This window comes from Terrapene carolina, unplaced genomic scaffold (assembly GCF_002925995.2).
Source record: "Terrapene carolina triunguis isolate 2854851 unplaced genomic scaffold, T_m_triunguis-2.0 Scaffold131, whole genome shotgun sequence".
NCBI lineage: Eukaryota > Metazoa > Chordata > Testudines > Emydidae > Terrapene > Terrapene triunguis.
In genome coordinates this window covers 26,688,131-26,714,765 of record NW_020664482.1, presented here as the reverse complement: position 1 = coordinate 26,714,765, position 26,635 = coordinate 26,688,131, and the positions used below count along the sequence as shown (strand labels likewise).

At 43.8% G+C, this 26,635-nt stretch overlaps 1 protein-coding gene across 1 annotated transcript in view; it reads right to left on the bottom strand.

Moving 5' to 3' along the window:
- Window positions 1–779: 779 nt before the first annotated feature.
- SH3BGRL (SH3 domain binding glutamate rich protein like) overlaps window positions 780–26,635 on the bottom strand; it is a 62,473-nt gene continuing 36,617 nt past the window's right edge. The window contains exons 2-4 of the mRNA XM_024212991.2: window positions 21,875–22,060; window positions 12,345–12,425; window positions 780–3,713 (exon numbers count right to left, since the gene is read on the bottom strand). Coding sequence (XP_024068759.1) covers window positions 3,681–3,713; window positions 12,345–12,425; window positions 21,875–22,060 — 300 coding nt within the window. The 3' untranslated portion in view covers window positions 780–3,680. The remainder of the gene's footprint in view (window positions 3,714–12,344; window positions 12,426–21,874; window positions 22,061–26,635) is intronic.

Sequence of the window (26,635 nt, the reverse complement as noted above, 5' to 3'; positions counted from 1 at the left end):
GATCAGTGGTGCTCAACCTTTCCAGGCTACTGTACCCCTTTCAGGAGTCTGATTTGTCTTGCATACCGTCCCAAGATTCACCTCACTTAAAAACTACTTGCTTACAAAATCAGACATAAAAAGACAAAAAAGTGTAACAGCACACTATTACTGAAACATTGCTGACACACTCATCTTTACCATATAATTAATAAATCAATTGGAATGTAAATATTGTACTTATATTTCAATATACAGAGCACTATAAACAAGTCATTGTATGAAATTTTAGTTTGTACTGACTTCGCTAGTGCTTTTTATATAGCCTGTTGTAAAACTTGGCAAATATCTAGATGAGCTTATGTACCCCCTCAAAAATCTGTGTACCTCGAGGGGTACGCGTACCCCTGGTTGAGAACCATTGATCTAGATCAATTAGGTTCAACATCAGTTTGAGGAGGGAGTGTAGATGTGGGGTAAAAACTATATTTGACACATATTTTCTAACCCAGATCATTTAAGTGGTGTGAATACATCAATGAGACTAATAAGCTTAATTCCAGCAACAGGGCACGAAACTATTAACATGAAATAATAGTAATGGGGGGGAGGGGAATGAATTCACTGCATTAATTTTGTGGCTGCTACAGATACTGAAATTTTAAAGCAACTCTTTTGGTTGAATATCCTCAGATTTGCTTTGCAAGCTAAACAAAGAGGATCCTTTCCAACACTGAAAATACCAAGCCAAAAACAAACTAATATAATGAGAAAACATTCCAAAAATCAAACTAATATAATGAGAAAACATTCTAAAACAATTTTATTGGAATGATACATAATAATTAGTAAGAAAGAAAGTTTGATGCCTCGTCACCTTACCTTCTATATAGGAAAAAAATGACAGGGGCAGGAAGAAATGAACAAGTTCTTCTTAAGATGCAACATCCATGTTTGACCTAAAAACATAGTAACGTGAACCACAGAACCAATGTGTTGAGAACACCACACAGGTATATTCTCACCTCTGTCACTCCTAAACACATGCATGAAATCTACATTAATACTACTGTGAGTTCTACATACAGGCCAAAACAAGAACACACCACTTAGATATTTTTCAGTTTATGTTCATGCTTTGTCCCTCAGACTCCAGAAAAAATAAGCCAATCCCTGTCTTCATACTGCTTCCTCAGGAATGCAGATGCAGTTTGAGTGTTAACATCTGGCAAAGAAGAGGGTCTGGAAGGGGGAACGGACATTGCTTTCTTAAAACTTGGCAACTTTCTCAAAGATCAGAAATAGAGATGACCTTGTTTCAGAATGTTTTGTGTCACTGAACTGACAAAATTTGGCAATAATTTTCAGTTATAGCTTCTTCAAATAATGGATGCAATTCACAAAAAGTAATGCCACATTTTGTTTACACAGGAAACACAGCGAATCAGCAGGAGTATAGCAACCTGTGTGTCAAATTCCATTTTCTTCACAAAACTCCTTTCAATATTCTTATTCATTTCCTCAAACTCGTCTAGTAGGTCTAGGGATAGAAGAGATACTGCCAATAATACCAGAGATCTTATATAAAAAGACTAAGTCATGCTGAATCATGAAAGGCAGACGCTTGATTTAAAACAACAAAAATTAAAAACCCAAAAATAGTCTCCTCCCCTCCCCAGCAATTAATAGTAAGCCTTCTAGAAAGAAAGCACAAAATATGCTATGGGTTCATCCTGAAGATTAGGCAACATTTAACTGTCCTACTTTCATATACACAGGGACAAGGGTCAGGCATCTGTAAGCAGAAACTACAAAGTGTCTATTCCCAGGCTCAAAATTAGAAAAACTATGGACTAAATGCTAATGTAACTAGCCAGGTTCCAAACACCATTACAGGCCCAGTCCTGCTCATGCTGAAATCTATGGGAATTTTGCCATTGACTGTGTGGGAGCCAGACTGCTCTCACAACTGTGCAAGAAAAAACATTTCTCTGCTACTTATTTAGTTGTTGATGAAGACACTTCTTGCAGCTGGGGAAATGCAGAGCCCAAAAGAAATATGTTGGCAAGAGGAAAATATTTAATTATTCTGTTGTAGAGTATAATTAAGTCTTTACTTCTATCCTGTCACTAATTTTGGATCTTAGAATTATAAATGTCTCAGGAAGCATTTTAAAGCACTACATAACTTTTATTGCATCAATATAAGTAACTGCATGGCCATGATATGCTACAGTTTGCAAGCGGCATAAAACCTTTATAAGTCTTTTGCTGATCTATACCACCTGTTTCTATGTTGTTATAAAGCAGATGAAAATAAAATTTGTGTGCTGTGCTTGTAGAATGCCCCCGCAACTACAGGTTTTATGGTGTCGATGCATTCAGGAAGCAAGAGTGGTTTATACTGTGCAAGATATTTAAAAATCACACATGTAAATTTTAAAACTACTCCTTACCACATCAGGTGCACCTATGATTAGGATTTTAAATCAGTCTTCATGATTTTCCAGTGGATGGCCATAATATGCAGGCTATGTGAATTCCCCTTTGCCAAATAACTGATGTATACCTAAGGCATGGAATGGGTTAATATTGCACTTGGTGAATTCACTGATACAGAATGCTGTTCTTTAATAGGATTCACTAATTCCATGGCAATACAAATCAACTTTTAAAACTTGAAAGAAACCCCCCACACTCAATTACAATACTTGTTACAATTCAAACATTTACTTTTAGATCCCCATATGAAAAACTACTATATTCAACTAGTAACCTCTAGAACATGCAACCAAATGCCTAAAACTATAAACAACGTGACCTTGTAGAATATTACATTAAAGGCTTTAGCTCTTACACATGTAAGGAAATGCCATTTCTGGCCATTTTGGCTTATTTGTGATACTGCCTAGGAATTAGTCCATACTGTATTTCATTGAAGTGCACTAAATCTAGCACACAAACATGTAATCAAGTCATGGTTAGAGAGCTATGTGGTGAACGTGCCAATGGAAATGTTATCCACTGCTCAATCTCTTTTTTGTGGAAAAGGCCCACATTGGTCGCTTAAATGAGAAATACATGGCAAATTTTTTTTTAAAGATCTGTACAATGTGTTACAATACAATTTTAAATCTTCATTCTACAAAAGAACAAATGTCAATTTCCATACGCGATTACAATGGTTACTACGCTACACAACACTTAGAATTTCATTTTAAGCCACAATTTAAAAAGACATTGAGAAGTTACTGTACTTTTGTAATGTTCAATAACATTTGAGGCAATTCAGGCACTAGAGTTATTTGATAAGGTTTTATGTTGTTGCTCGTTTTCTCCTATGTTTAAATAGCTGGATCTCTAGGTGTAAGTTTATCTGCATAATTAGTACTAAAATAGGTTTTCTTTAAGTTTACAAAAATGGACGCAATTGCCCAGACATAGTTTAAACCACTTTAAATCAATCATTTCTAATTGATTCAGTTACCTATGCTTCCAACTTTGCAATAGTGTCTTCCATGCTCTCTACCCTAATGTTCCCATATTCACCGTGTTCAAATTTATATTCATGTACCGTGGATGCTGCAAGCACCAATCAAAACGTTAGAAATTAAATCTATTTTTCTTGAAGCAGAGACAATTTTCTATTTTATAAAAAGCTGTGGAAGTTCCCTTTACAGAACATTTAAGGCAGTTGAAATTCATGCTTGCTGCTTCGCCAGTGCTTCAGCTTCCTGAAATAATAAAATAAGGATTAATAAGTACTTTATCAAAGGTAACAATCTGTATATTTTTTGTTACGAGTGGACATCTGTACCACATGATAAAAAAATTCCAGTGATACATAGCCAAAAAAGCAAGTCGCCCTGAGCCTTCAAGTCAAATGAAGATCTCCCATTTACTTCTCTGGGGCAAGGTCCTGCCATACATTGATAAGGGCCCACTCCCCTAAAGTGCTAAGTATCCTCAACTGCCACTGAATTCAAATGGGAGTTGCAGGTGTAACCAAAGAATGCATGTTCTCACCACTAGCTGCTAGGTTTTCCAGACCATGATAGTTCATGTTTGCTATCCAAACAGTGTGTTAAAAGTAAACGATCAGATTTAATATTTTCTTTCATTATTCATGTTAGGCTACAAAAAAATGATTAAAACATTGTTAAAGCCTAGAGAATGACAGACTTTTTGAAGCATGACTGCTAGGTAAGATGGGGGGAGGGGGGAACTTTGTATAAAAAAGCATGAAGCAATTTCACTATGGAAATATAAAACAGGTTCTTGGAGAGATTTAATCTACCATCTAAATTAATACTATGATGCAGTGAGAAGTGGCTAATTAACTTTGTCATAACAGAAACAATGTAACAGACATGTCAACTAAGCTCTAGAATTGCTTAGTAATGAGAATTTTCAGAAGAGATGGTTAAAAAAAAAAAATACCCCACACCTTCTGGTCTTCAGTTTTCAGAAGGAAAGGGAATAGATTGACAAAATGGAGGGAAAGCAAAAGGAGAGACTTACTTTTCTCAAAATCACTTTTGCTATTGTCCTCCTTATTTCTTAATAAAAATGAAGATTAAATTTAATTAGATTTTAATGCCAACTAGATCCACTGTAAGTGTCTTCACACTAAGGGCCAGATTGCCAAGAGCTCAGCACTCAGGATCTTCCACTGTGGGACTTATGGGCAGAATTTCAAAAAGAGACCATCACACAATGTGCTGAGCTTTTTTGAAAATCTGGCCATTTATTTTGGTGCTTAAATGGGAGCAGAGCTCTTTTGAAACTCTGGCACTACATCATGAGCATGAACAGTTATGTCTGTTTTACAAATATGCAATATAAGTAAATCGATACTCAGAAAAGGGAAATCTATGCAAAATTTTTACAAAATTCCTCACGTGAAGGAGAAGAGAAGAGGCACCGTGAATGACCTCAGCCAAAGGGGAGTACGTGCCCTGCATATTTCCGTTATCTTAGAATTGGTGGGTGATTCTGGTTGTTGTTGTTTTTTGGCCATTTGCCTGTGTATCATATCTTACTCCCTTTAAATTCAAGAGCGTGGGAACAGCGGGTAGCTCTGCACCACTGATTCAGGTCTCCTATACTCCCTGTAATCTGTACTCTGCTCTGATGGCAGAGCATCAATCACCTGGTGGTATGGGAGGCATCCACACAAAGTTTATTCAATGGGGAGGTGGCAGAGAAGGAGGGTGGGAAAGGAGCAGAGAGGAAAGAGGGGCAATAGGACAGGGGAGGAAAAAGATGCCCTATGTTTTCCAGAGAGTAGTAGTATCGCACACGGCAGCATGGAACAGATGAAAGGTGTTGTGCTTCTTGTCAGCTTCTAGCAGCTCCCTCTGGCCAGATGCCAGCCCGCTATGCCTGAGGGAAAGGCACCACAGTCCAGGCCTTTGGGAGCAGGGAGCTCAGAACATCCCTCCCATCACAAAGTGCACTCCATAGTAAACACATTGCCCTATTTCTCACAAAGGTCAATCAACTTCCTCTCCTTTCTCAGACCCAATGCTGCAAGATATTTACGAAGGGCTCAGATCTCCAGAGGATCGGGCCCCTTGCTACTCTCCCCTTTCAAATCCTTCCTTAAAGCTAATTTCTCCCAGGACACCTTTCACTGAGCACACTGTCAGCCCTTAACAAACAATGAGTTATAAGCTTTAACTCCTCAAGCCATGCATGCATGGAAGAGACCAGCATCCCTTGAAGCCTGGACAATTAATGTATCAAGCTGTCTGTATTTACTTTATTCCAGTGTTATCTATAGGATCATGTATTTCCCCCCTAAGTGTGCAGAGCATTGAACAAACCATTGATGCTCAATAAATAGCTATTTGTATCTCTAATAATGTTGTAGAGGCTTGGCTCCTAATGCTATTCACTTTACATAACACTCTGTACTGCTGTCAAACAAATTCTCTGAACCTCTCATGGAACAGAGGGCGTGCTGTCAAAACTCCTCTCTCCCAGATGTGTGGTATGCAGCTGCTCTGATACCTCCTTCCATTTTACATAACACTGTTCAAAGGGATTATGTAGATAGCTATTATATAATGTAGCCAAGCATGGTCCCTCCAGCTGCAAGGATGTTTTCCTTATCTGCCATACACTGATATCCAAACATTTTAAGGTAAATTTCTCATTTTAACTAACAGCCAATCAGTTTGATCTGCTAGCATTTAGTGGGAGCACACTTGCCAGAAGTTAGGCTGATAGCAAAAGTAATAGATCTCTGTGGGTACAAGTCACATAGTATAGGGTTATCTCCCATTTACTAAATGGTCCCCTAAAACTTAGAAGGCAATATAGGGATTAAATAAATAATGCTACTGCACCTGTTTCTCTTTTTTACAATGCTCTTTTCCTTCCAGTCACCCTTAATCAGGCTGACAAATGGCCACGCCCACCAGGAGAGTGTGTTTTCCTTCACTGCCGTTATTAAGTGTCGGTCAAAGAATTAATCAAGTTGGTTATGTCAGCTGTGATGTTTCTACATGGGACATCAGTGATAGCCCCTTACAGGATCCAGCCCTCTCAGTGCCCACCAGTCCCACTGAACCCCATTGACTTCAGTGGGAGGGGAGCATGCTCAGCACTTTCCAGGATCAGACTCAGATTGAGCAATCTGCTTCTATTGATAGATATACAATCCACTGACTTCAGTGGGGCTGCATGGCTAGAACAGAACAGAATCTGACCCAGCATGTTTTTGTCTTTCAGTCTGACTGAACTCCTTTGGGGGAACATCGAGTGCGGAGCCCAAGGAGGCAGGCTGTGTGCGGAGAGAATCCTGAGCACATGGTGTGTATGTGGGTGGGTAGGAATTCTCTTGCCACAGCTGTGGGGCTGCTCCACAGCTCCTACTGCAGCAGCTCCTGGTCTGGCCTGCTCCCAAAAGCTCTGTGAATGACATCGCTCACAAAGCCAAAGTCTTTGCTCTATAAATCGGGCCCTCCTACGTGGTAGAAATGGTTGCACTGCACGCAGGGACCTCAATGCCTGGAAGGCTGGAGTCTAGGATTTGCCCCCAGAGATTTTTTTGCATGAGCAAAAAGTGATTGCAGGTATGAGTGATTGGGGCTAGTTTTTGTGCATTTGTCCAATTTGTACAGATTCTGTTCAATATTCTGCAGATGCTCCCAAAACCTGACATGGGTGCATTTAAAATATCCCTAAGGAATTTAAATAAGTATTGCATTGTGTGCAATTGGCCTTTTGACCCCATTAAACATTAATATGGGCATGTACCACTGTCTTTTGTTACTCTGGAACTTTGTAGATCTGAGACACAGAAAGAATGGGCCATATTCATCACTAGTGTAACTCCACTGATATCAATGGAGTAACCTCAGGAGATTAATCTGGCCCCCAGAATTTGAGCCTTAACCTGACCTGCAACTGCACCTGTTAATACTAACTGTTCACAGACTATCTTAGCTCAGGTGTCTGGATGAAATGTATGCAGAATGGAGCGTTTCAAGTCGCCTCCTAATTCTTAAATAAATAAAGTTTATCCATGTGAACAAAAGGGCTGGTACTGAAAACCTTAACAGTGACTCAGGGATCCTAATGACCTCCAGTAAAATGCATAAAGCATTCATGTCCTATCGCATCAAAATCAAGGGAAGAATTCAGTTTGGTGGATCTGTATTACAGCAACCCACTTTATAAATGGTACAGAAAAGACACAGCTTCAGGTAATGGAGGGTGTGGAAGAAAAGAACATTCTAAGATTGATCTATCTATGGCAAATCGGTTGCAAAAAACCTGAGCAGCATATTCAAGACATGTTCCATTGCAAAATCTTAGTGTCTTGTTTATTTGAATTTTTCTTTCTTTCTTTTTTTTGGGGGGGGGGCCTCTCTTTCAATTTCTTTTTCCCAGGATTTCTAGTGAAATGTACTAGAATGGAAGTTCCTCTGAGCAGGGATTGTGTCTGCCTATGGGTCTGTACAGAAGACACTGTCCAAAGTCAAGAGACATCAAATACTAATGCAGGGCCTGATCTAGCTCCTATTTCAGTGAACACGGGCTTTGCCATTAACTTAAATGGAATCAGGATTGGGGCCACCGTGAAGTTACAAAACCAATGTCAACTATTACAGTAACAAGTCTGCACACTGAATCATCCTGGTCTCAAGGTAGAGGTGGGGGGGGGGGGGGGGGAGAGGAGACAAGCCTTTTGGTGAATGCTGCATCCTCCAAATAAATGGAGCAGTAACGCCCATGCTCAAAGCAAAACTCTTTAGAAAGTGAATGTCAGATCCACTGGAATACATACACACAGCAACCACAACACAAAACATGATATTACCTGTTGTGACTGGACAAGGACAAGAGAGCTATGAACAGGCTTGCTGCTTCGCAAGCACCCCTTTGTGACCTGTAGGTTGCTACACACTACAGGTAGTCTGCCTCAGTTTCCCCTCAATGACTCACAAAAGGATTCTGTCTGTTCAGAAATACCCCTCCTTAGGGTCTGGTTTCATGGGCATGACATTCAAAATAAACGGATACAAAAAGTCTATCCATAGCCTTAAACTAAGTACAGCACCTCCTCTCTTAGGTACTGTCTCAAAACTCCCCAGGTGTCTCAGGAACTTTCCTGCTTTAGCAAGCCACGCCCAGTCCTTCATTGCTGGGGCAACTCCCCATACTTCTCTAGAGTCTGCTCTCCCTAGCCCTCTGACTTCCAGGCCCAAACTTTTCCCCACTAGCAAAGGGTTTCCTGCAAGAGCTTCTAGCTCATTGCATTTCCTCTGCCATAGCTTTCTTCAGTTCTGCCTCCTCAAACACTCCCCACTCCCTGCAGCTTCCTGCTGCACTTTACAAGGGAATCATCTCATCCCTTCTGAAGTATGCCTATTTAGTAATTAGTAGGGCTGTCAAGTGATTAAAAAAATTAATCACGATTAATTGTGCAAATAAATGACTAATCATGCTGTTAAACAATAATACCACCATTTAATTAAATATTTTTGGATGTTTTCTACATTTTCAAATATATTGATTTCACTTACAACAGAATACAAAATGTACAGTGCTCACTTTCTATTTATTTTTTATTACAAATAATTGCAATGTAAAAAAAACAAAAAACAAAATAGTATTTTTCAATTCCCCCATTACAAGTACTGTAGTCAAATCTCTTTATCATGAAAGTTGAACTTAAAAATGTAGAATTAGGTACAAAAAACCTGCATTCAAAAGTAAAAATGTAAAACTTTAGAGCCTACAAGTCCACTCAGTCCTACTTCTTGTTCAGTCAATCGCTCAGACAAACAAGTTTGTTTACATTTAAGGAGATAATCCTGCCCCCTTCTTGTTTACGTCACCTGAAAGTGAGAACAGACGTTCGCATGGCACGGTCATAGCCAGCGTCAGAAGATATTTACATGCCAGATAGGGTGACCAGATGCCAAAGATGAAATATCGGGATGCCAGGGGGCGGAGCAAAAAAAAAAAAAAAAAAGCTGCCAGAGCACGCCCCCCCGCCGCAACCCTCTGCAGCCGCTGGCTGGGCCCCCGGCTCTGCAATCAGAGATGCAGCGCTCGGCTGCTTCTCTGCCCTAAAAGCCAGCCTCCCTCCCGGCACGGGCTTGTCCCTCCTCCGCACACAAAGGCTGGTGCAGGAGGCAAAGTCCCGGGGGCTGGGGCCGTGAAGGCCGCAGGAGCATGGGGCAGCGAGAACCCACCTGGGGACGGGAGAGCCCCGCAAAGGAGGCACAGACCCCCCCCTCCCCACCCTGTAGCTGCCATAAGCTCCAGTGAACAAACCGGAGCGCTCCCCCCTTGGTGTGTGTGGAACTGCCGAGCCACTTCCTTCTTCCCCCGCCGCCTCCGCTCCACTCATGGGCAGGAGGTTTCGGGTTACAGCGCCCGCACCCCGGACCCCCCACAGCCGCCGCACCAAGAGAGTGGCGAGGACTCGGAGCGAGGACTGCCCGACCCTCCTCCCTCCATCCCCCCTCCACACATCCCTCCTCCACTGGCCTCCATGCGCAGCTGCTGCACCGCACCACCTTCTTAATCTTCATGGCGGCTGCGCCACACACGCTGGTGTCTGGCCTCCCTCCAGCCCTTGCGCCGCCGCCATACAGCTGATCGGCGCGCAAGCGGCGTGCGTGGGGAAGAGGCGGGGCCAGGGTGGGGATTTGGGGAGCTATCCAATGGGGGAAGGAGGGAGAGGAGTTGGGGCGGGAGGTGGGGCGCGAGCCGGAGCGGAGGGCAAAAATTGCTTCTTTGTCCAGTATCTCGACCAAACATTGGTCGGGACACGGGACAAACAAGTAAATATCGGGACAGTCCCGATAAAATCGGGACGTCTGGTCACCCTAATGCCAGATGCGCTAAAGATTCAGACGTCCCTTCATGCTTCAACCACCTTTCCAGAGGACACGCATCCATGCTATAATGGGTTCTGCTCGATAACGATTCAAAACAAGGCAGACCAATGCATGTTCATTTTCATCATCTGAGTCAGATGCCACCAGCAAAAGATTGATTTTCTTTTTTGGTGGTTCAGGTTCTGTAGTTTCCGCATCAGAATGTTGCTCTTTTAAGACATCTAAAAGCATGCTACACAATTCGTCCCTCTCAGATTTTGGAAGGTACTTCAGATTCTTAAACCTTGGGTCAAATGCTGTATCTATCATTAGAAGTCTCACATTAGTACCTTCTTTTGTCAAATCTACAGTGGAAGTGTTCTTAAAACAAACGTGCTGGGTCATCACCCGAGACTGCTATAACATGAAATATATGGCAGAATGTGGGTAAAACAGAGCAGGGGTGTAGCGGGGTTGTCACCCCGTTCCGGCCCTGAAGGGGTTAAAGCAGCCATGGAGAGGGCTGTGGCGGAGAAGCTAGGCTGATTGGGAAAGCAGCCATAGCTATAGCCAGTGCAATCAGGGCCCAGCTGGCCCTTATAAGAGGGCTGTGGGCCAGAAAAAGACACTCTCTCTCTCTAGCTTCAGTGAGAGAAGGACCTGGCTGCCTGGGAAGCTGAGGTGGTTACCTAGGGTGGAGCAGTGCTGGGGAAGGGCAGAGGGAGCTGGGGAGCTCCAGCCTAGCAAAGCCCCAGGCTGCAGGCCGAGTTAAGGGCCCACAAAGGTACTGGGGCTGCAGAGGGGCAGTCCAGATATAGACAGAGGCAGCTGGTCCAACCCCCCTTGGCAATGATGAGTGGTTTACAGACTGCAGTCTGCCCCAGGGAGCGGGGGCTAGATGATGACTGGCAGTAGCCACTGAGGCAAGATGGGGATAGGAAGTTGGGGGTTCCCCGGGGTGGGGAGACCCAAATTGCGGGTTACTGCTGGGGGCAGGACCCTGACAGAGGGGCACTGGGGTCTGGGAGGGACATGGGGCCAGCGGCAGGCGGGACACTGGCCTGCAGAGGGCGCTCCGGGCTGGGAAGAGCTAATTCCCTAGACGACCAGCAGGAAGCGCCGTGCCGGTGAGTCATCACCCCGCCACAAGGTGACACAGAATTCTCCCCCAAGGAGTTCAGTCACAAATGTAATTAACGCATTCTTTTTTTAACGAGCGTCATCAGCATGGAAGCACGTCCTCTGGAATGGTGGCCGAAGCATGAAGGGGCATATGAATGTTTAGCATATCTGGCACGTAAATACCTTGCAATGCCGACTACAAAAGTCCCATGCAAATACCTGTTCTCACTTATTGGTGACATTGTAAATAAGAAGAGGGAAGCATTATCTCCCATAAACGTAAACAAACTTGTTTGTTTTGGCCGTTGGCTGAACAAGAAGTAGGACTGAGTGGACTTCTAGGGTCTAAAAGTTTTACATTGTTTTGTTTTTGAATGCAATTATATAACAAAAAATAATCTACATTTGTAAATTGCACTTTCACGATAAAAGCGATGGCACTATAGTGAGGTGAATTGAAAAATATGAGGTGAATTGAAAAATACTATTTCTTTTGTTTATCATTTTTACAGTGCAAATATTTGTAATAAAAATAATATACAGTGAGCACTGTACATTTTGTATTTTGTGTTGTAATTGAAGTCAATATATTTGAAAACATAAAAAACATCCAAACATCCAAAAAAATCCCAAAATATTTAAATATTAAAACTGTGATTTTATTGTTTAACAGCGCGATTAAACTGTGATTAATCATGATTAATTTTTTTAATTGTGATTAATTTCTTTGAGTTAATTGCGTGAGTTAACTGTGATTAATCGACAGCCCTAGTAACTAGGATTTGCTGCCCCCGCCCCGCCCCGGGGCCTCTAGCCTATAAACAGGGTCAGCCACCCTGTTACAAGAGTGTAAATACAAGTTGTATACGTTAGTCTGAAACAATACAGAATACCACCTACCTTTGAACCAGGAGGAGCAGTCAAGCCTAAAAAAGCATACACTGCATTATTCTCTCTAGCTTCGAAGAAAGCTTCATAATCCTTCATGGAGGGGGGAAGAGAGAGAGAGAGAGAGAGAGAGAGATTATGAGCCATCCAAAAATAATAAAGTATTAGTTCAATACACCTCTCCCGAAGCCCACACTGAGCAAACTAAAACTTTTCAGGACTTATGTGGCCTAAAGCACAATTCAGAGGTCAATTCATATTTCTAGCACTAATTCTGGTATCCGTAAATTTAAAATTTAGTACTTGAGAAAGGGGCCAGGATGGCAACAGGTAAACCACAAGCAGTGACAGCTTCACCAGTATGCCTCGACTTTGACTGGGAAGCAGGGCCGGCTCCAGGGTTTTGGCCGCCCCAAGCAGCCAAACAAAAACAAACAAACAAAAAAGCCGCGATCGCGATCTGCGGCGGCAATTCGGCGGGAGGTCCTTCGCTCTGAGCAGGAGTGAGGGACCCTCCGCCAAATTGCCGCTGAACAGCTGGATGTGCCGCCCCTCTCCGAAGTGGTGGCCCCAAGCACCTGCTTGGTAAGCTGGTGCCTGGAGCCGGCCCTGCTGGGAAGCACCACATTCATGGAAATTCAGTCCTTGGTCTCTGCTGTTATTGCTGGTAATTGCGCCAGATGGAGGCAGCAAATGCTGTGGCATGGACGCCTCTCCACAAGGACAGAGCTGAGCCCCCTAACTTGTTTCATCAGGGGAGATGTCAAAGTGTTGCTACTAATCTGAGTCAGATTCAAACCTATTATCTGAAAATGAAAAGCTACACTTCTTCATGTTACTAATCCTCAAGTCACAGCCTTGCTATTACACTGGCATTGTTTTCAATACTTTTGTGTATGTGAATGCACAAAAGCAAGTGGTTTTCCTCACTCTAAAGGCCAACATCTGCCTTTACACACTGCTTTGAGGTAAGCTCAGTTAATGCACTAGCCCAGTAAACACTAGAGGTCTCTGCTTCATAATGTTTGGTGCTCAATTAAAGTTACAGAACTGCAGCACTAACATACACAGCCACTTCTCGGGAGGAAAGGGGAGGTGGAGAATGAGGGAGAAACCACCACCACACACACCCTGCTTTCTGTATGTTTTCTAACACAGAGAATGCAAGTCTGCCCTGAGCACAGAGACTATGCTCATGGCTCTGATAAGTGTGGAAAGAGCTACACAATGAAACTGGTTTTGACAAACAGTTGCGAAACACTGGCTAATCACGCTTAGAAGGCTTGCATAAGCCACCCGTCATTTCGATTACCACACACATCCCTAGCTCCGATTTCCAAAGTCACATTACAGACCTAATGTAGGCTTTTTTCCTACCCTTTCTCCCCCTTTTCACTGAAGCTGTAACACTGGTTTTCTCTGCGTCTGATGGGCATGCTTTTGATGCAAGAATCCTGGCGAACCATCTAGCTGTGGAATGCCAGTAATATGGAGAATGCTGAGTTGTGGGTTGAAGTTAGTGAGGGAGCTGCCATTGAGGGCAGGCTGTTTCACACGCCCCTCCATCTACAGGCAGAAGCATGAGAAATGAGCTCAATCAGAATGCTGTAGACTGGAATCTGCAGGGGAATGCTGTGGGCAGGAGCAATATCCCGTGAGGCTCTGTGGCAGTTGGGAAGAGAGGGCAAAACAAGGAACTGCCAGTTTGTGTGAACTGGAGATCGGAGATGTTCGATTGTTCTTAAATTTGAAAATGTAACTTTCAGGTTTTAGTTTTTTAAATAATGTGTACAGATTTGTTAAATCCTCCCTGAAGCCCTTAGGCTAATACACGCTGGAGTCATTTGATAACAAGTGTTTTGACTATCCTGCTTCTGCATGGTCCAGCAACCTGATTCCTAGCACAACTACTAGGAAAGCAACCCTGTCAGCTACAGAAGAGGGTGACCCTTGCATGGCAAGTTATTGATGCATAGAGTTTATAATCGCAGTTTAGAAGTGTGAACAAGGGTGATGTCGTGGTGGGAGTCTGCTATAGACCACCAGACCAGGGGGGAATGAGGTGGACGAGGCTTTCTTCTGGCAACTAACAGAAGTTACTAGATCACAAGCCCTGGTTCTCATGGGAGACTTCAGTCACCCTGATATCTGCTGGGAGAGCAATACAGCGGTGCACAGACAATCCAGGAAGTTTTTGGAAAGTGTAGGGGACAATTTCCTGGTGCAAGTGCTGGAGGAACCAACTAGGGGCAGAGCTCTTCCTGACCTGCTGCTTACAAACCGGGAAGAATTAGTAGGGGAAGCAAAAGTGGATGGGAACCTGGGAGGCAGTGACTATGAGATGGTTGAGTTCAGGATCCTGACACAAGGAAGAAAGGAGAGCAGCAGAATACGGACCCTAGACTTCAGAAAAGCAGACTTTGACTCCCTCAGGGAACTGATGAGCAGACTCCCCTGGGAGAACAATATGAGGGGGAAAGGAGTCCAGGAGAGCTGGCTGTATTTTAAAGAATCCTTATTGAGGTTGCAGGAACAAACCATCCCGATGTGTAGTAAGAATAGCCAAGCTGGTTGTCTGCCATATTTACTAAACAGTGAAATCCTTGCTGATCTTAAACACAAAAAAGCAGCTTACAAGAAGTGGAAGATTGGACAAATGACCAGAGAGGTGTATAAAAATATTGTTCAGGCAGGCAGGAGTGAAATCAGGAAGGCCATATCGCATTTGGAGTTGTAGCTAGCAAGGGATGTTAAGAGTAACAAGAAGGGTTTCTTCAGGTATGTTAGCAACAAGAAGAAAGTCAAGGAAAAAGTGTGGGCCTCTTACTGAACCAGGGAGGCAACCTAGTGACAGAAGATGTGTCTCGATGCTTTTTTTGCCTTTGTCTTCACAAACAAGGTCAGCTCCCAGACTACTGCACTGGGCAGCACAGCATGGGGAGGAAGTGACCTCCTGTGGAGAAAGAAGTGGTTCGGGACTATTTAGAAAAGCTGGACGAGCACAAGTCCATGGGGCCGGATGCACTGCATCCGAGGGTGCTAAAGGAGTTGGCGGATGTGATTGCAGAGCCATTGGCCATTATCTTTGAAAATTCATGGTGATCCGGGGAGGTCCCGGATGACTAGAAAAAGGCTAACAGAGTGCCCATCTTTAAAAAAGGGAAGGAGGAGGATCCGGGGAACTACAGGCCAGTCAGCCTCATCTTAGTCCCTGGAAAAATCATGGAGCAGGTCCTCAAGGAATCAATTCTGAAGCACTCAGAGGAGAGGAAAGTGATCAGGAACAGTTAGCATGGATTCACCAAGGGCATGTCATGCCTGACTAACCTAATTGCCTTCTATGACAAGATAATGGCTCTGTGGATGAGGCAAAGCAGAGGATGTGTTATTCCTTGACTTTAGCAAAGCTTTTGATATGGTCTCTCACAGTATTCTTGCCAGTAGTATGGGCTGATGAATGGACCATAAGGTGAATAGAAATCTGGCTAGATCGTCAGGCTCAACGGGTAGTGATCAATGGCTCCATGTCTAGTTGGCAGCCGGTATCAAGCGGAGTGCCCCAAGGGTCGGTCCTGGGGCCGGTTTTGTTCAATATCTTCATTAATGATCTGGAGGATGGCATGGATTGCACCCTCAGCAAGTTTGCAGATGACACTATATACTGGGAGGAGTGGTAGATATGCTGGAGGGTAAAGATAGCATACAGAGGGACCTAGACAAATTAGAGGATTGGGCCAAAAGAAATCTGTTTAGGTTCAACAAGGACAAGTGCAGAGTCCTGCAGTTAGGACGGAAGAAGCCCATGCACTGCTACAGACTAGGGACCGAATGGCTAGGTAGCAGTTCTGCAGAAAAGGACCTAGGGGTTACAGTGGACGAGAAGCTGGATACGAGTTGACAATGTGCCCTTGAAGGCTAATAGAATTTTGGGCTGTATAAGTAGGAGCATTGCCAGCAGATTGAGGGACATGATCATTCCCCTCTATTCGACATTGGTGAGGCCTCATCTGGAGTAGTGTGTCCAGTTTTGGGCCCCACACTACAAGAAGGATGTGGAAAAATTGGAAAGAGTACAGCGGAGGGCAACAAAAATAATTAGGTCAGGCTTGACAAAGTCCTGGCTGGGATGATTTAGTTGGGGATTGGTCCTGCTTTGAGCAGGGGGTTGGACTAGATGACCTCCTGAGGTCCCTTCCAACCCTGATATTCTATGATTCTCTCTGCTGTGCATGTTGCACGTGTACACACAGAACATGCATCCCCAGGTAAAACAAGCAGGTACCAATTCATGTTTACAGTGGAACTGATAAAAATAGAAAGGTGGGGGTCCATGTATAATTTAAGTTCCTGCAAGCTGAATTCCTGTGATTTGGATCCAGCTTTCCAAGCTGATGGCATCTTTCTTAATAACTGCCAAGTTGAATCATCACTCATGAGAATTTTTGCAGCAAAGAGTGCTGCTCTCTTGGCATTCCTCCTCCAGCTGATGATTCTTTACACATAAAAAGAAATGACATCTATCTTAGCCTATTAGGGCCTGAGCAAGTAGCTTCATCTCCCATTAACGTCAATGGAAGTTGGGGATCTCATCACCTGGCAGGATTAGAACCTATGGGAACCATACTCTAGACCAATAGATTAGAGTACCAAAAATCTCCTGTATGATGGTTAGGAAAATCTGCCTCTCTGCCACTTGATCCATTAAATCATTTAGATAAGAGAAATGCAGCAGATCTCATTTATCTGGACTTCAGTAAAGCATTTAATATGGGAAATCATTAGTGAAGCTGGGGATTAGTACAAGAATTGTCAAGTAAGTAATTGGGTAAATGGGAAACAAAAATGGGTTGTGTTGAAGAGAGAACTATCGGGCTGGAGGTAGTACTACTGGGGTTCCTCAAGGATCAGTCTTGAGACTGATCTTATTTAATATTTTCAGGAATGATCATGGCACAAAAAGTAAACGTGTGCTAATGAAATCTGCAGATGACAAAAAGTTGGGAGGTGTTGTCAACACAGAGGAGGATTGGAATATTATACAGGAAGACCTTTGAGCGCTGGAGTAACAGAAATAGGATGAAATTTAATAGTACAAAGTACAAGGCCATGCACTTAGGGACTAATAAGAACTTCTAATATAAGCTGGGTGCTCATCAGTTGGAAATGATAGAGTAGGAGAAAGACCTGGGTATATTAGTTGACCACAGAATGACTATGAACAAGCAGTGTGATGCAATCCTAGGATGTACCAGGCAAGCTATTTTCAGTAGTGATAGGCAAGAATTAATGCCATTGCACAGGTCACTGGTAAGCCCTCATCTGGAAAACTATCTACAATTCTGGTCACCCATGTTCAAGAAAGATGAATTCAAAGTAGAACAGGGTCAAAGAAAGCTACTAGGATGATCAGGGGAATGGAGAGCTTGACTTGTTTGACCCAGCAAAATGAAGGCTGAGAGAGAATACAACGGTTCTCTATAAATACATCAGGGGGGTAAACACTAGGGAAGAAGAGGAGCTTATTTAAGCTAAAGGACAACATTGGCATGAGAACAAATGAGTATAAACTGACCATGAATAAATTTAGGCTGGACTTTAGAAAAAGGTTTCTAACCATCAGAGGAGTGAGGTTCTGGAACAGCCTCCCAAAGAGAATAGTGAGGATAAAGAATCAACCTAGTTTTAAGATGGAGCTTGATACATTTATGAAGGTGTTTATACGACTGTGTTGCCTGCGATAGGAGCGGGATGGGAAGTGATGACCCACGCAGTCCCTTCCAGTCCTATGTCCCTAAATATAGGACTACTGAGGAATGCAGCAATGCCAAAGCCTCTCTGGATAACATACCACTTTCTTCTTGATCTGCTGCATTCACATACACCGAACGCTACATCAGCAGGTGCCTCTAAAATCTAATTAGTAATGAACTAAGAAGAAGGACACATACACATAACTGCTTTGCACGGCTGTGCTACAAAGCTTTAAAAATCTCCTTGTAAGGAGGAGCAGTCTCTGGGATCTTCAGCTTAGTCCTATACTCAATGATATTTGAAATCATTTCTCCTGGAGAACATAGGGGCCTATACTGTAAGGTGCCAAGTGAACTCATCTCGCTCAGTGGGAGCTGAGGGCACTCAACAGTTCCAGGAGAGCTCAGCACCTTGAAGGAGCAGGTCCATAGTTCCCAGACTTCTCATTGCATTACAAAACTTGAGAGCCTCAAGTGTCAGGGCCCTTCCATGTATCAAACACTGTACAACTTCAATGTAGCACACACACCCCTGTCAGTTTGGGCGCTCCCAGCCAGAGAGTCCCTCTAATGTAGTATTTCCATTGCCTGCCACAGAAGTGATGAAAGAGGAAAAACTCATGTTGTGATATCCCTGAGGTTTTAGGATCCAGGCCACCAGTTATTCAGGAGGACTAGCAATTAAAAGGTTAAGGAAGAGATGGCTGAGGGCTTTAATTTCATTCTAGCCTGGAGGGGAATCTCCTCCTATTCTCTTGGGGTTTTGTTTTTTACTTAATATTTTTTCTAGAGCAATCCATGTAGTTGCCAGTAACGCCTTCTCCCTTGTTGTTTCAGGCTCACTCTTGCTCTCTTCAAGCTACATATAGCACACTTTTCTTCAGTCCTTCTCTCCAAGGTTCTGGCAGCTAAAGACCAAACTGGACTCAGCATGGCTGTGCTCCTGTGGCAGATCCAAAGCTCAACTATGGGCAACTTACCAGAAGAGAGAGAACAGAACGCTCAGCTGGTCATTTGCAGAGGACACTGACAGACTCAGTGTCCTGAAAAAACCTTTGCTCAGTACCCAACTGTGACATTGCACCCCATAAGACTTTATGGAAATATGCTTATGAATGTATATATGACATAATAGGAATATGTTTTATGCTACATATACCATGTAACATATCTACGTAAAGGTTATGATCTATTGAATCTATTCATCCTATTTGTATGCATGTCTCATTTTTGTGTTCGAAGTTATGAATATTGGCTGTGTACTTGCTTGATTTCTAAGTAGCCTTAGCAAAGCATTTGGTCAGCTTCTTAAGAAAGAAATGTGCAAGTTAAGTGCCCAATCAAGAAGCACTTAAGGGATCTTGGAAGGCTCCAATCCACATAAGAAGTCTACTTGATGACGTTCAAGGCAGCATTTGAACCTGTAAGTTCTGAGTCATGCATGGACATGTGACTTACCCATGTGACTCCAAAACTCCATCTTGGAGCTGGACTTTGCATAGGAGAGAAGAGGGGGTATCCACCCACAAGAGAAAGTCTATTTAAACCCCTGGGAGACCCCTCCATTTTGTCTTCAGCTGGCTCAAAAGATGGGGAGTGGAGAGGCTACCTTAAAGAAACTAGAACAAAGGACAGTAACTACAGGGGATATGAGTGATTGCTGGACCCAGACTAGAAGGAGACTAGTCTGTAAAAGGAAGCTTACTGGAACACCACTGAGGGTGAGGTTTTATCTGTATTCAGTTTTCTTACTGTATTAGGCTCATGTGTTTTAAAAACTGTGTTTTATTTTATTTTGCTTGGTAATTCACTTTATTCTGTCTGTTACTACTTGGAACCACTTAAGTCGTACTTTCTGTATTTAATAAAATCATTTTTTACTTATTAATTAACCCAAGGTATGTATTAATACCTGGGGGGAGGGGGGGGGCAAACAGCTGTGCATACCTCTCTATCAGTGTGATAGAGGGAGAACAATTTATGAGTTTACCCTTAAAAGCTTTATACAGGGTAAAACTGATTTACTTGGGGTTTGGACCCCACTGGGAGTTCAGCATCTGAGTGTTAAAGACAGGAACACTTCTTAAGCTGTTTTCAATTAAGCCTACAGCTGTTAGGGAATGTGGTTCAGACCTGGGTCTGGGTTTGCAGCAGGCTAGTGGGTCTGGCTCAAACCAGGCAGGGCTCTGGAGTCTCAAGCTGACAGGGCAGGAAAGCAGGAGCAGAAGCAGAAGTAGTCTTCGCACATCAGTTGGCAGCCCCAAGGGGGTTTCTGTGATCCAACCCGTCACACCAACAAATTACAACAAAATACAATATAAGCAAATGCCACCAAACCAGGGAGAAGCAAAGAACAGTCTATTATCAACTACTCTATAATTCTGTGCTAATCCTTATTACTGTATATGGAACTCCGATTCTATGGTGATGGGTGCCCTAGAAAAACGTATGATAGAGAGGCATCCCGTCATTACAGTTGCACAGTTTTCTTCATTCCCTGTGCTAAACCACTGTGTAACATTGTCATGCTTCATTTGACAGCTACAGCTCTGCAATGTAAAGGTGGCTGCATTTAATTGGTAAAGGACATCTGTGAAATGACCCTGCAGGTATACACATGGGCTCTGGAGTGCTGTAGGAAAGAAGGTGACACTGTATATAATTGAATACTATTATGAATGTTATAGGAGAGCTCTACAAAAAATATTTCAGAGGGGTAGCCGTGTTAGTCCGTATCAGCAAAAACAACGAGGAGTCCTTGTGGCACCTTAGAGACTAATGAATTTATTTGGGCATTTACTCTAATCCCTCAGACAGAGACTCCATGCATTAAGCTGTGCCCTACCAGTGCGGGAGGACTGGATGAACTCAGAAAACGTCATCGCGAGTGCAGTTTTTTCGCCTTCTAATCTGTGATAACCTCAGGGACGGAGATGATAGGGGTAGCATAGAAACATTCTACACTCTACGATTCTGGGGGGACTGCATGGTCACCTGTGCTGCTGAGTTCGCCACGCTGACCAAGCAGGAAATGAAATTCAAAAGTTCCCGGGGCTTTTCCTGTGTACTGGCTAGTGCATCGGAGTTCAAAGTGCTGTCCAGAGCGGTCACAATGCAGCACTATGGGATAGCTCCCGGAGGCCCATACCGTAGATTTGCATCCGCACTACCCCAAATTCAACCCAGCAAGGTCGATTTTAGCTCTACTACCCTTGCCGGGGAGGAGTACAGAAGTTGATTTTAAGAGCCCTTTAGGTCGACGGAATGGGGTTGCTTGTGTAGACTCATTCATTATAAAATTGACCTAACGCGGCTAAATTCGACCTAACCCTGTAGTGTAGACCAGGGCTTAGGTGCCCCAAGGACTCCTCGTTGTTTCTACAAAAGAGTTAGCCATATATATGTCAATAGTTAGTTACTAGATACATGCACCTCTTCATTACTAGCTCTGTCTCAACCATCAGTCCCTCAGTTATTAATCATTTCATGCAACACAGTGCAGGAAGTTTTTCATGTTCTGTTTGAGAGCCACATGGCACATAGTTTAATATGCAAGCTTAGTTAGTATACTGAAGATTTAGGTTCAAATTTTGACTTAGTTACAAGGAAATTCCCTTTCTCTTCATAGACAAAAAGCCACCTCTCACAGTCACCACACAATTGATAGCCTATGCCCTTTTCTGTTGCATCTGGCATATGCCATCATCAGAGCAATATTGTAGTTGGCAGCAGTATAAAGTCTAGGAAAGTCAGAAAGAGGAGGCCAAGGAGAAGCTTAAAATGGTTTCTTACCCCAAGATATCGGCTATCATTGAAGATTCGAGGGGGCAATGGGTTTCCACTCACTGGTCGGCTCTCTTCCGGGACATTCTCTCTCATCCATTTCCGGTTCTCCTCATTGGCTGCAATATCTTTTTCTTCAAATTCAATCTTGTTGACTTCCAAGAAGCCTAACACATCTTGCTGCTGTTTTTTGATCTACAATAAAAGATGTGCGAAGGGAGAGAGGGAAATAAACCAGTCGGTGATCAAATAGGAGCTCAAAGGCAGAGCAATCTATCTGTGCCAGTCCAAGGGTGCAGGTCACTCAGTGCTGTTACAAATTCTCTCTCTAGGCCTGGTTACTGCCTTTAAGAGAAAGAGTCCATTGTACATCTCTCACTCCCCCTTCATATTCTTTTTGGTGTACATTAGTACAAAGTGCCACAATGACAACCCAGGAGACCAGATCCTGCACAGAAAAGGTAAAATGTGGGTAACTGCTACTCAAACATTCCCTAGTGCCCAGCATGGTGCTGCAAGCCCTGTAGTAGAGGGACAACTTCTAGTGGAGGCAGAGCAGTTTAGTCTCTATGTCCACTGAATCTGCAACTCCTCTGATGAGGCTGCCTATTAGTGTTCCAAATGTGATGGTAACTTGTGTATTGTGGACACCTGCCCTCTAGGAAGAACGCTGCGACTTCTCTCCACTCACCAAACCATTTCACATACAGCAGTGAGTGGCCATCAGACCCCGCCCCACCTTCACCTGGATCCCCTGCAGAGTCCTATTGCCCCTGCACCCGGAACCCAACAACGAACTCCTGTGCATCCAAATCTACCACTGAGCCACCCGCACCCAGACTGCCCCACACAGAAACCTCTCACCCCACACTAAGCCCCTCCACACTTGGATCCTGCTGAGCTGAGCCTGCCTGCTCACACCTGGTGCAGAGGCAGGGCCCCCGGGTGTTTCTGGGGTAGGCCCAGCCCTTGCACTGTGTCAGGGTCGGGTGCAGCCTTCCTGCCGAGTTCCTGTACCGGGAGGATGTGAGGGAGTTAGGGTGATCTCCCACCTCAATGCAGCCAGTGGCCTGTGCTCCCACTGCCATGCTGGAGCCACATTTATTGATAAATAAAATTTGAAGAATTTTAAAATATTGTGCGCATAATTTTTATTTTTTTGGCGCAGAATTCCCTCAGGAGTAAATGGTGCATGTGTGCAGCCCACTGCTATATCTGTAGGCACAGGTATGTCACACCCATCCTTCAAAAGCAGGTATCATTTGAATTTCCTCTTAATTCCCTTGAAAATAAATGGAGCCCTACAAAATTGTAACCTATTGTTTCTAACACTCCAGGGATTACAGACAGGAATCAGAATAGTCCCTCAGAGAAATCAAATATTGTCCAAAGAAGAGCTGAATCCAAATGCTAGATATTTGTATTGTATTCAACACACGTGTGTTTGAGTCAACATGGAGGATTACTGGAATGTAAATCAAACAAGGCTTTCAAAGGGCCATAAGCTCAGAAAATTCAAAACCCATTTTTCTTCTGTACTTCAAAAGTTGGAGACTCAAGATATACGCCACACCATCACATAATGCAGAGTGATTTAACAATCATTGCCTATAGTGAAGAGTTGTTTCCCAGCAAGCCTGATTAAGCCCCTTGCCTGTTACACCAAGAGTTGAGTCTCTTTCAAAGAAATTACTCGGTTTGGCTCCCCATATGGTTTACAAGACATACTTTAAAAGGCATTGTACATGTACACACGTGAGTATTCTAAACACAAACGGACAACCAAAATATTCCCTCTGGCTCTTGAGCTAGAAGAGATTCTTACTGTAAAAGATGTATGCACCAATATACCAAGGCATATACTTAAATTAGGAGGTTACACTGAGAATGACTTTTTTATTTCACATTTTAGTCAATTATATCTGTTCAAAGACAAAGGGAGGTCAGTGGTCTTGCGGAGGCCATACCTATATGTCTAACGATTATCCAGGTAGCTGTCGTTTATTAACTACAGTTAAGTTTGCTGGAGGAAGTAGTTCATGGTGCAAACCTCTGACTTAAAATACATACACCCATGGGAATCATAGGTTCAAGTTCCAGAAGGACTGACTCAGTCTTTCATCCTTCTGAAACAGACAAACTGAGGGCCATACAGCTTACTATGTGTGGATCTTTCAGCTAAGACCCTACAACACAGGGGTCCTGTTTGCTCAGCGGTTACACTGAAGACCTCTTGGCAATTTCCATAAGATATGAGGCTTGCTCAATTGTTTCTGGCCTAAAACCTCTCCTCCCACCACTTCTGTGCAGTGTGATGACAGGCTGCTGTCCCTCCACTCCAGAGTTGGCCAAGTTTCAGCAGTGCTATAAAGGTGTCAATTGGGAAGGGCTTTGTGACACACATTAGAATGAGCGGTGCTACACATCAGCTACTCGGTGAAATCCTGGCCTTAGGGAAATCAGTGGAAGTTTTCCATGGACTTCAGTGAAGCCAGGATTTTACCCACCATGTTTATCATCATTGTTCAAGTATTCTACAATAGTCCTTATTCCCAGGAAATATACTGATATTGCATCCACACAAGCAATGGGAGCACGTCCATGTATGTGGTGGGGGAAGAGGGTTACAAACTTCCACTACTTTTCACAATTATTTTTTCCGTCTGTCTGTTGTGATTTAATCAGAGCTGGGCTTTTCATCCCCACCTTCATTTCAAGGGAAAACCTTAAAGGAAGTGTATGGAGTGAACAAGACCCATTCACATTCAATCCAGTGCCTCCTCTATGCTCCCACATGACACCAAGTGGAAACAGGGATCTCTACTGCAAAAGATTTTGATGGCTTCACATGAAAGTTGGCTTTGATTATTGTCATTCATAAAATATTAGTTTCCTAATCGAGAGACGTCTTCTGTTTACGCTCTGGTTTGCTTCTTTATGACTACACCAGGATGAAGGAGATTGTTTGCAAGGGTAGGTATGGTTTATAATGAAAAAGCAGGATTCAACAGTAAATTTGCTTTCTTCAGACCGCCTCCTTCCCAGTGAAAGCAGCTGAAGTCCTGACTTTAGCCTAATTAGTGCATCCTGACAAAAGCTGAACTCCATATAGATGTTGAATTACTTCTAATTCAGGTCAGATACCAGACTCCACAAGCAGCCTTTCCATATATGGACAAGTAAAAACACACAAACCCTCAAACAAGCAGATATGAGGTCAGTGGACAGGCATATGAGCTCCAAATATGGTAGCTGAGCTCCCCGGCTTGCAATAGGACGTTTAAAAAGAAAGCAACAGCCACAAACCCTAGCTGACTGTAAGATCTCAGATCAGAACATAATGCCTATTAGACCATTTACTTTAGAGCAGGGTTTGTACATTTTATAGTTTGCTTTGGGGAGTAAAAGTTTGACCCTTTAAGCGCACAGGGTTGAGTTTCTGAGGTATTTAAAGGGAAAATAGCTACCACCGAAATATATAGCCGTCTAGCCATCAGAATACAGCATCTCAAAAGATGCCATTGAACTCTGTTGTGTAAATTCATATCTAGACAATTCTAATGCATCTATTTACTCAGATTTTAGTGGTTCCTTTGTAGCCATTAAAATTCATTGTATGTCCATCCATAATATGGTGCAGTTCTATGTTTAGCTAGATATCATTTAAAAATCCCAACAGTTTATTTATAACATCACTTTAAAATCATCAGAGGGCTTAGTGTTAGGGCGCCCACTGCGGTAGTCTTGAAGAAGGCAATAATGTTACCCTGACTTCATCAGGAGAGCAGCTTGCCTGGAGACTGCAAGATCGAAAGCAATAATTATGGCTCAGAATATTGAGTCAGTGGAGTAGTTCATAGACAGGATTAAAATCCGGATGCAAAGACTAAATATGAGAATGTTGCTGTGCATTAGCTGAAAAATCACTGCTAAAAAATAAATAAAATGGACAGGTTAATACCACCTGGTGGAAGTAGTTCACATTATAGGCTAAGCACAAAAGCATTTTTCAACAGGCTCGCATCTGCCTCTAGAAGATAATGTAAGGGGAAAAAGGGAGGCAGAGAGGAGATTCTTCTCAGCCAAGTTATAAAGGCCTAAAAAAAAGTTTTCAAGTGATGCACTTTCTCCATAAATGTTCTAAAGCAGGGGTGGGCAAGGGCCACATCTGGGTATGGAAATTTTATGGCGGGCCACGAATGCTCACGAAATAGGGGTTGGGGTGTAGGAGTGGGTGAGGGCTCTGGCTGGGGGTGTGGGCTCTGGCGTGGAGGGGTTGGGGGTGCAGGAGGGTGCTCTGGGCTGGGACCGAGGGGTTTGGAGGGCGGGAGAGGAATCAGGGCTAGGGCAGGGGTTGGGGCGCAGGACGGGGTCACGGGTGCAGGCTCCAGGCAGCGCCTACCTCAAGCAGCTCCCAGAAGCAGCGGCAATGTCCCCCCCTCCGGCTCCTACACGGAGGCGTGGCCAGGCAGCTCTGCATGCTGCCCCGTCTGCAGGCGCCGCCTCTGCAGCTCCCATTGGCCGCGTTTCCTGGCCAATGGGAGCTGCAGGGGTGGCGCTTGGGGCAGGGGCAGCATGCGGAGCCCCCTGGGTGCCCTACCCGTAGGAGCCGGAGGGGGGATATGCCGCTGCTTCCAGGAGCCGTGCGGAGCGGGGCAAGCCCCCAACCCTGCTCCCGGCTGGAGCACTGGAGCGGGGCTAGCCCCCGACCCCACTCCCCAGTGGGAGCTCGAGGGCCGCATTAAAACATCTGGAGGGCTGGATGTGACA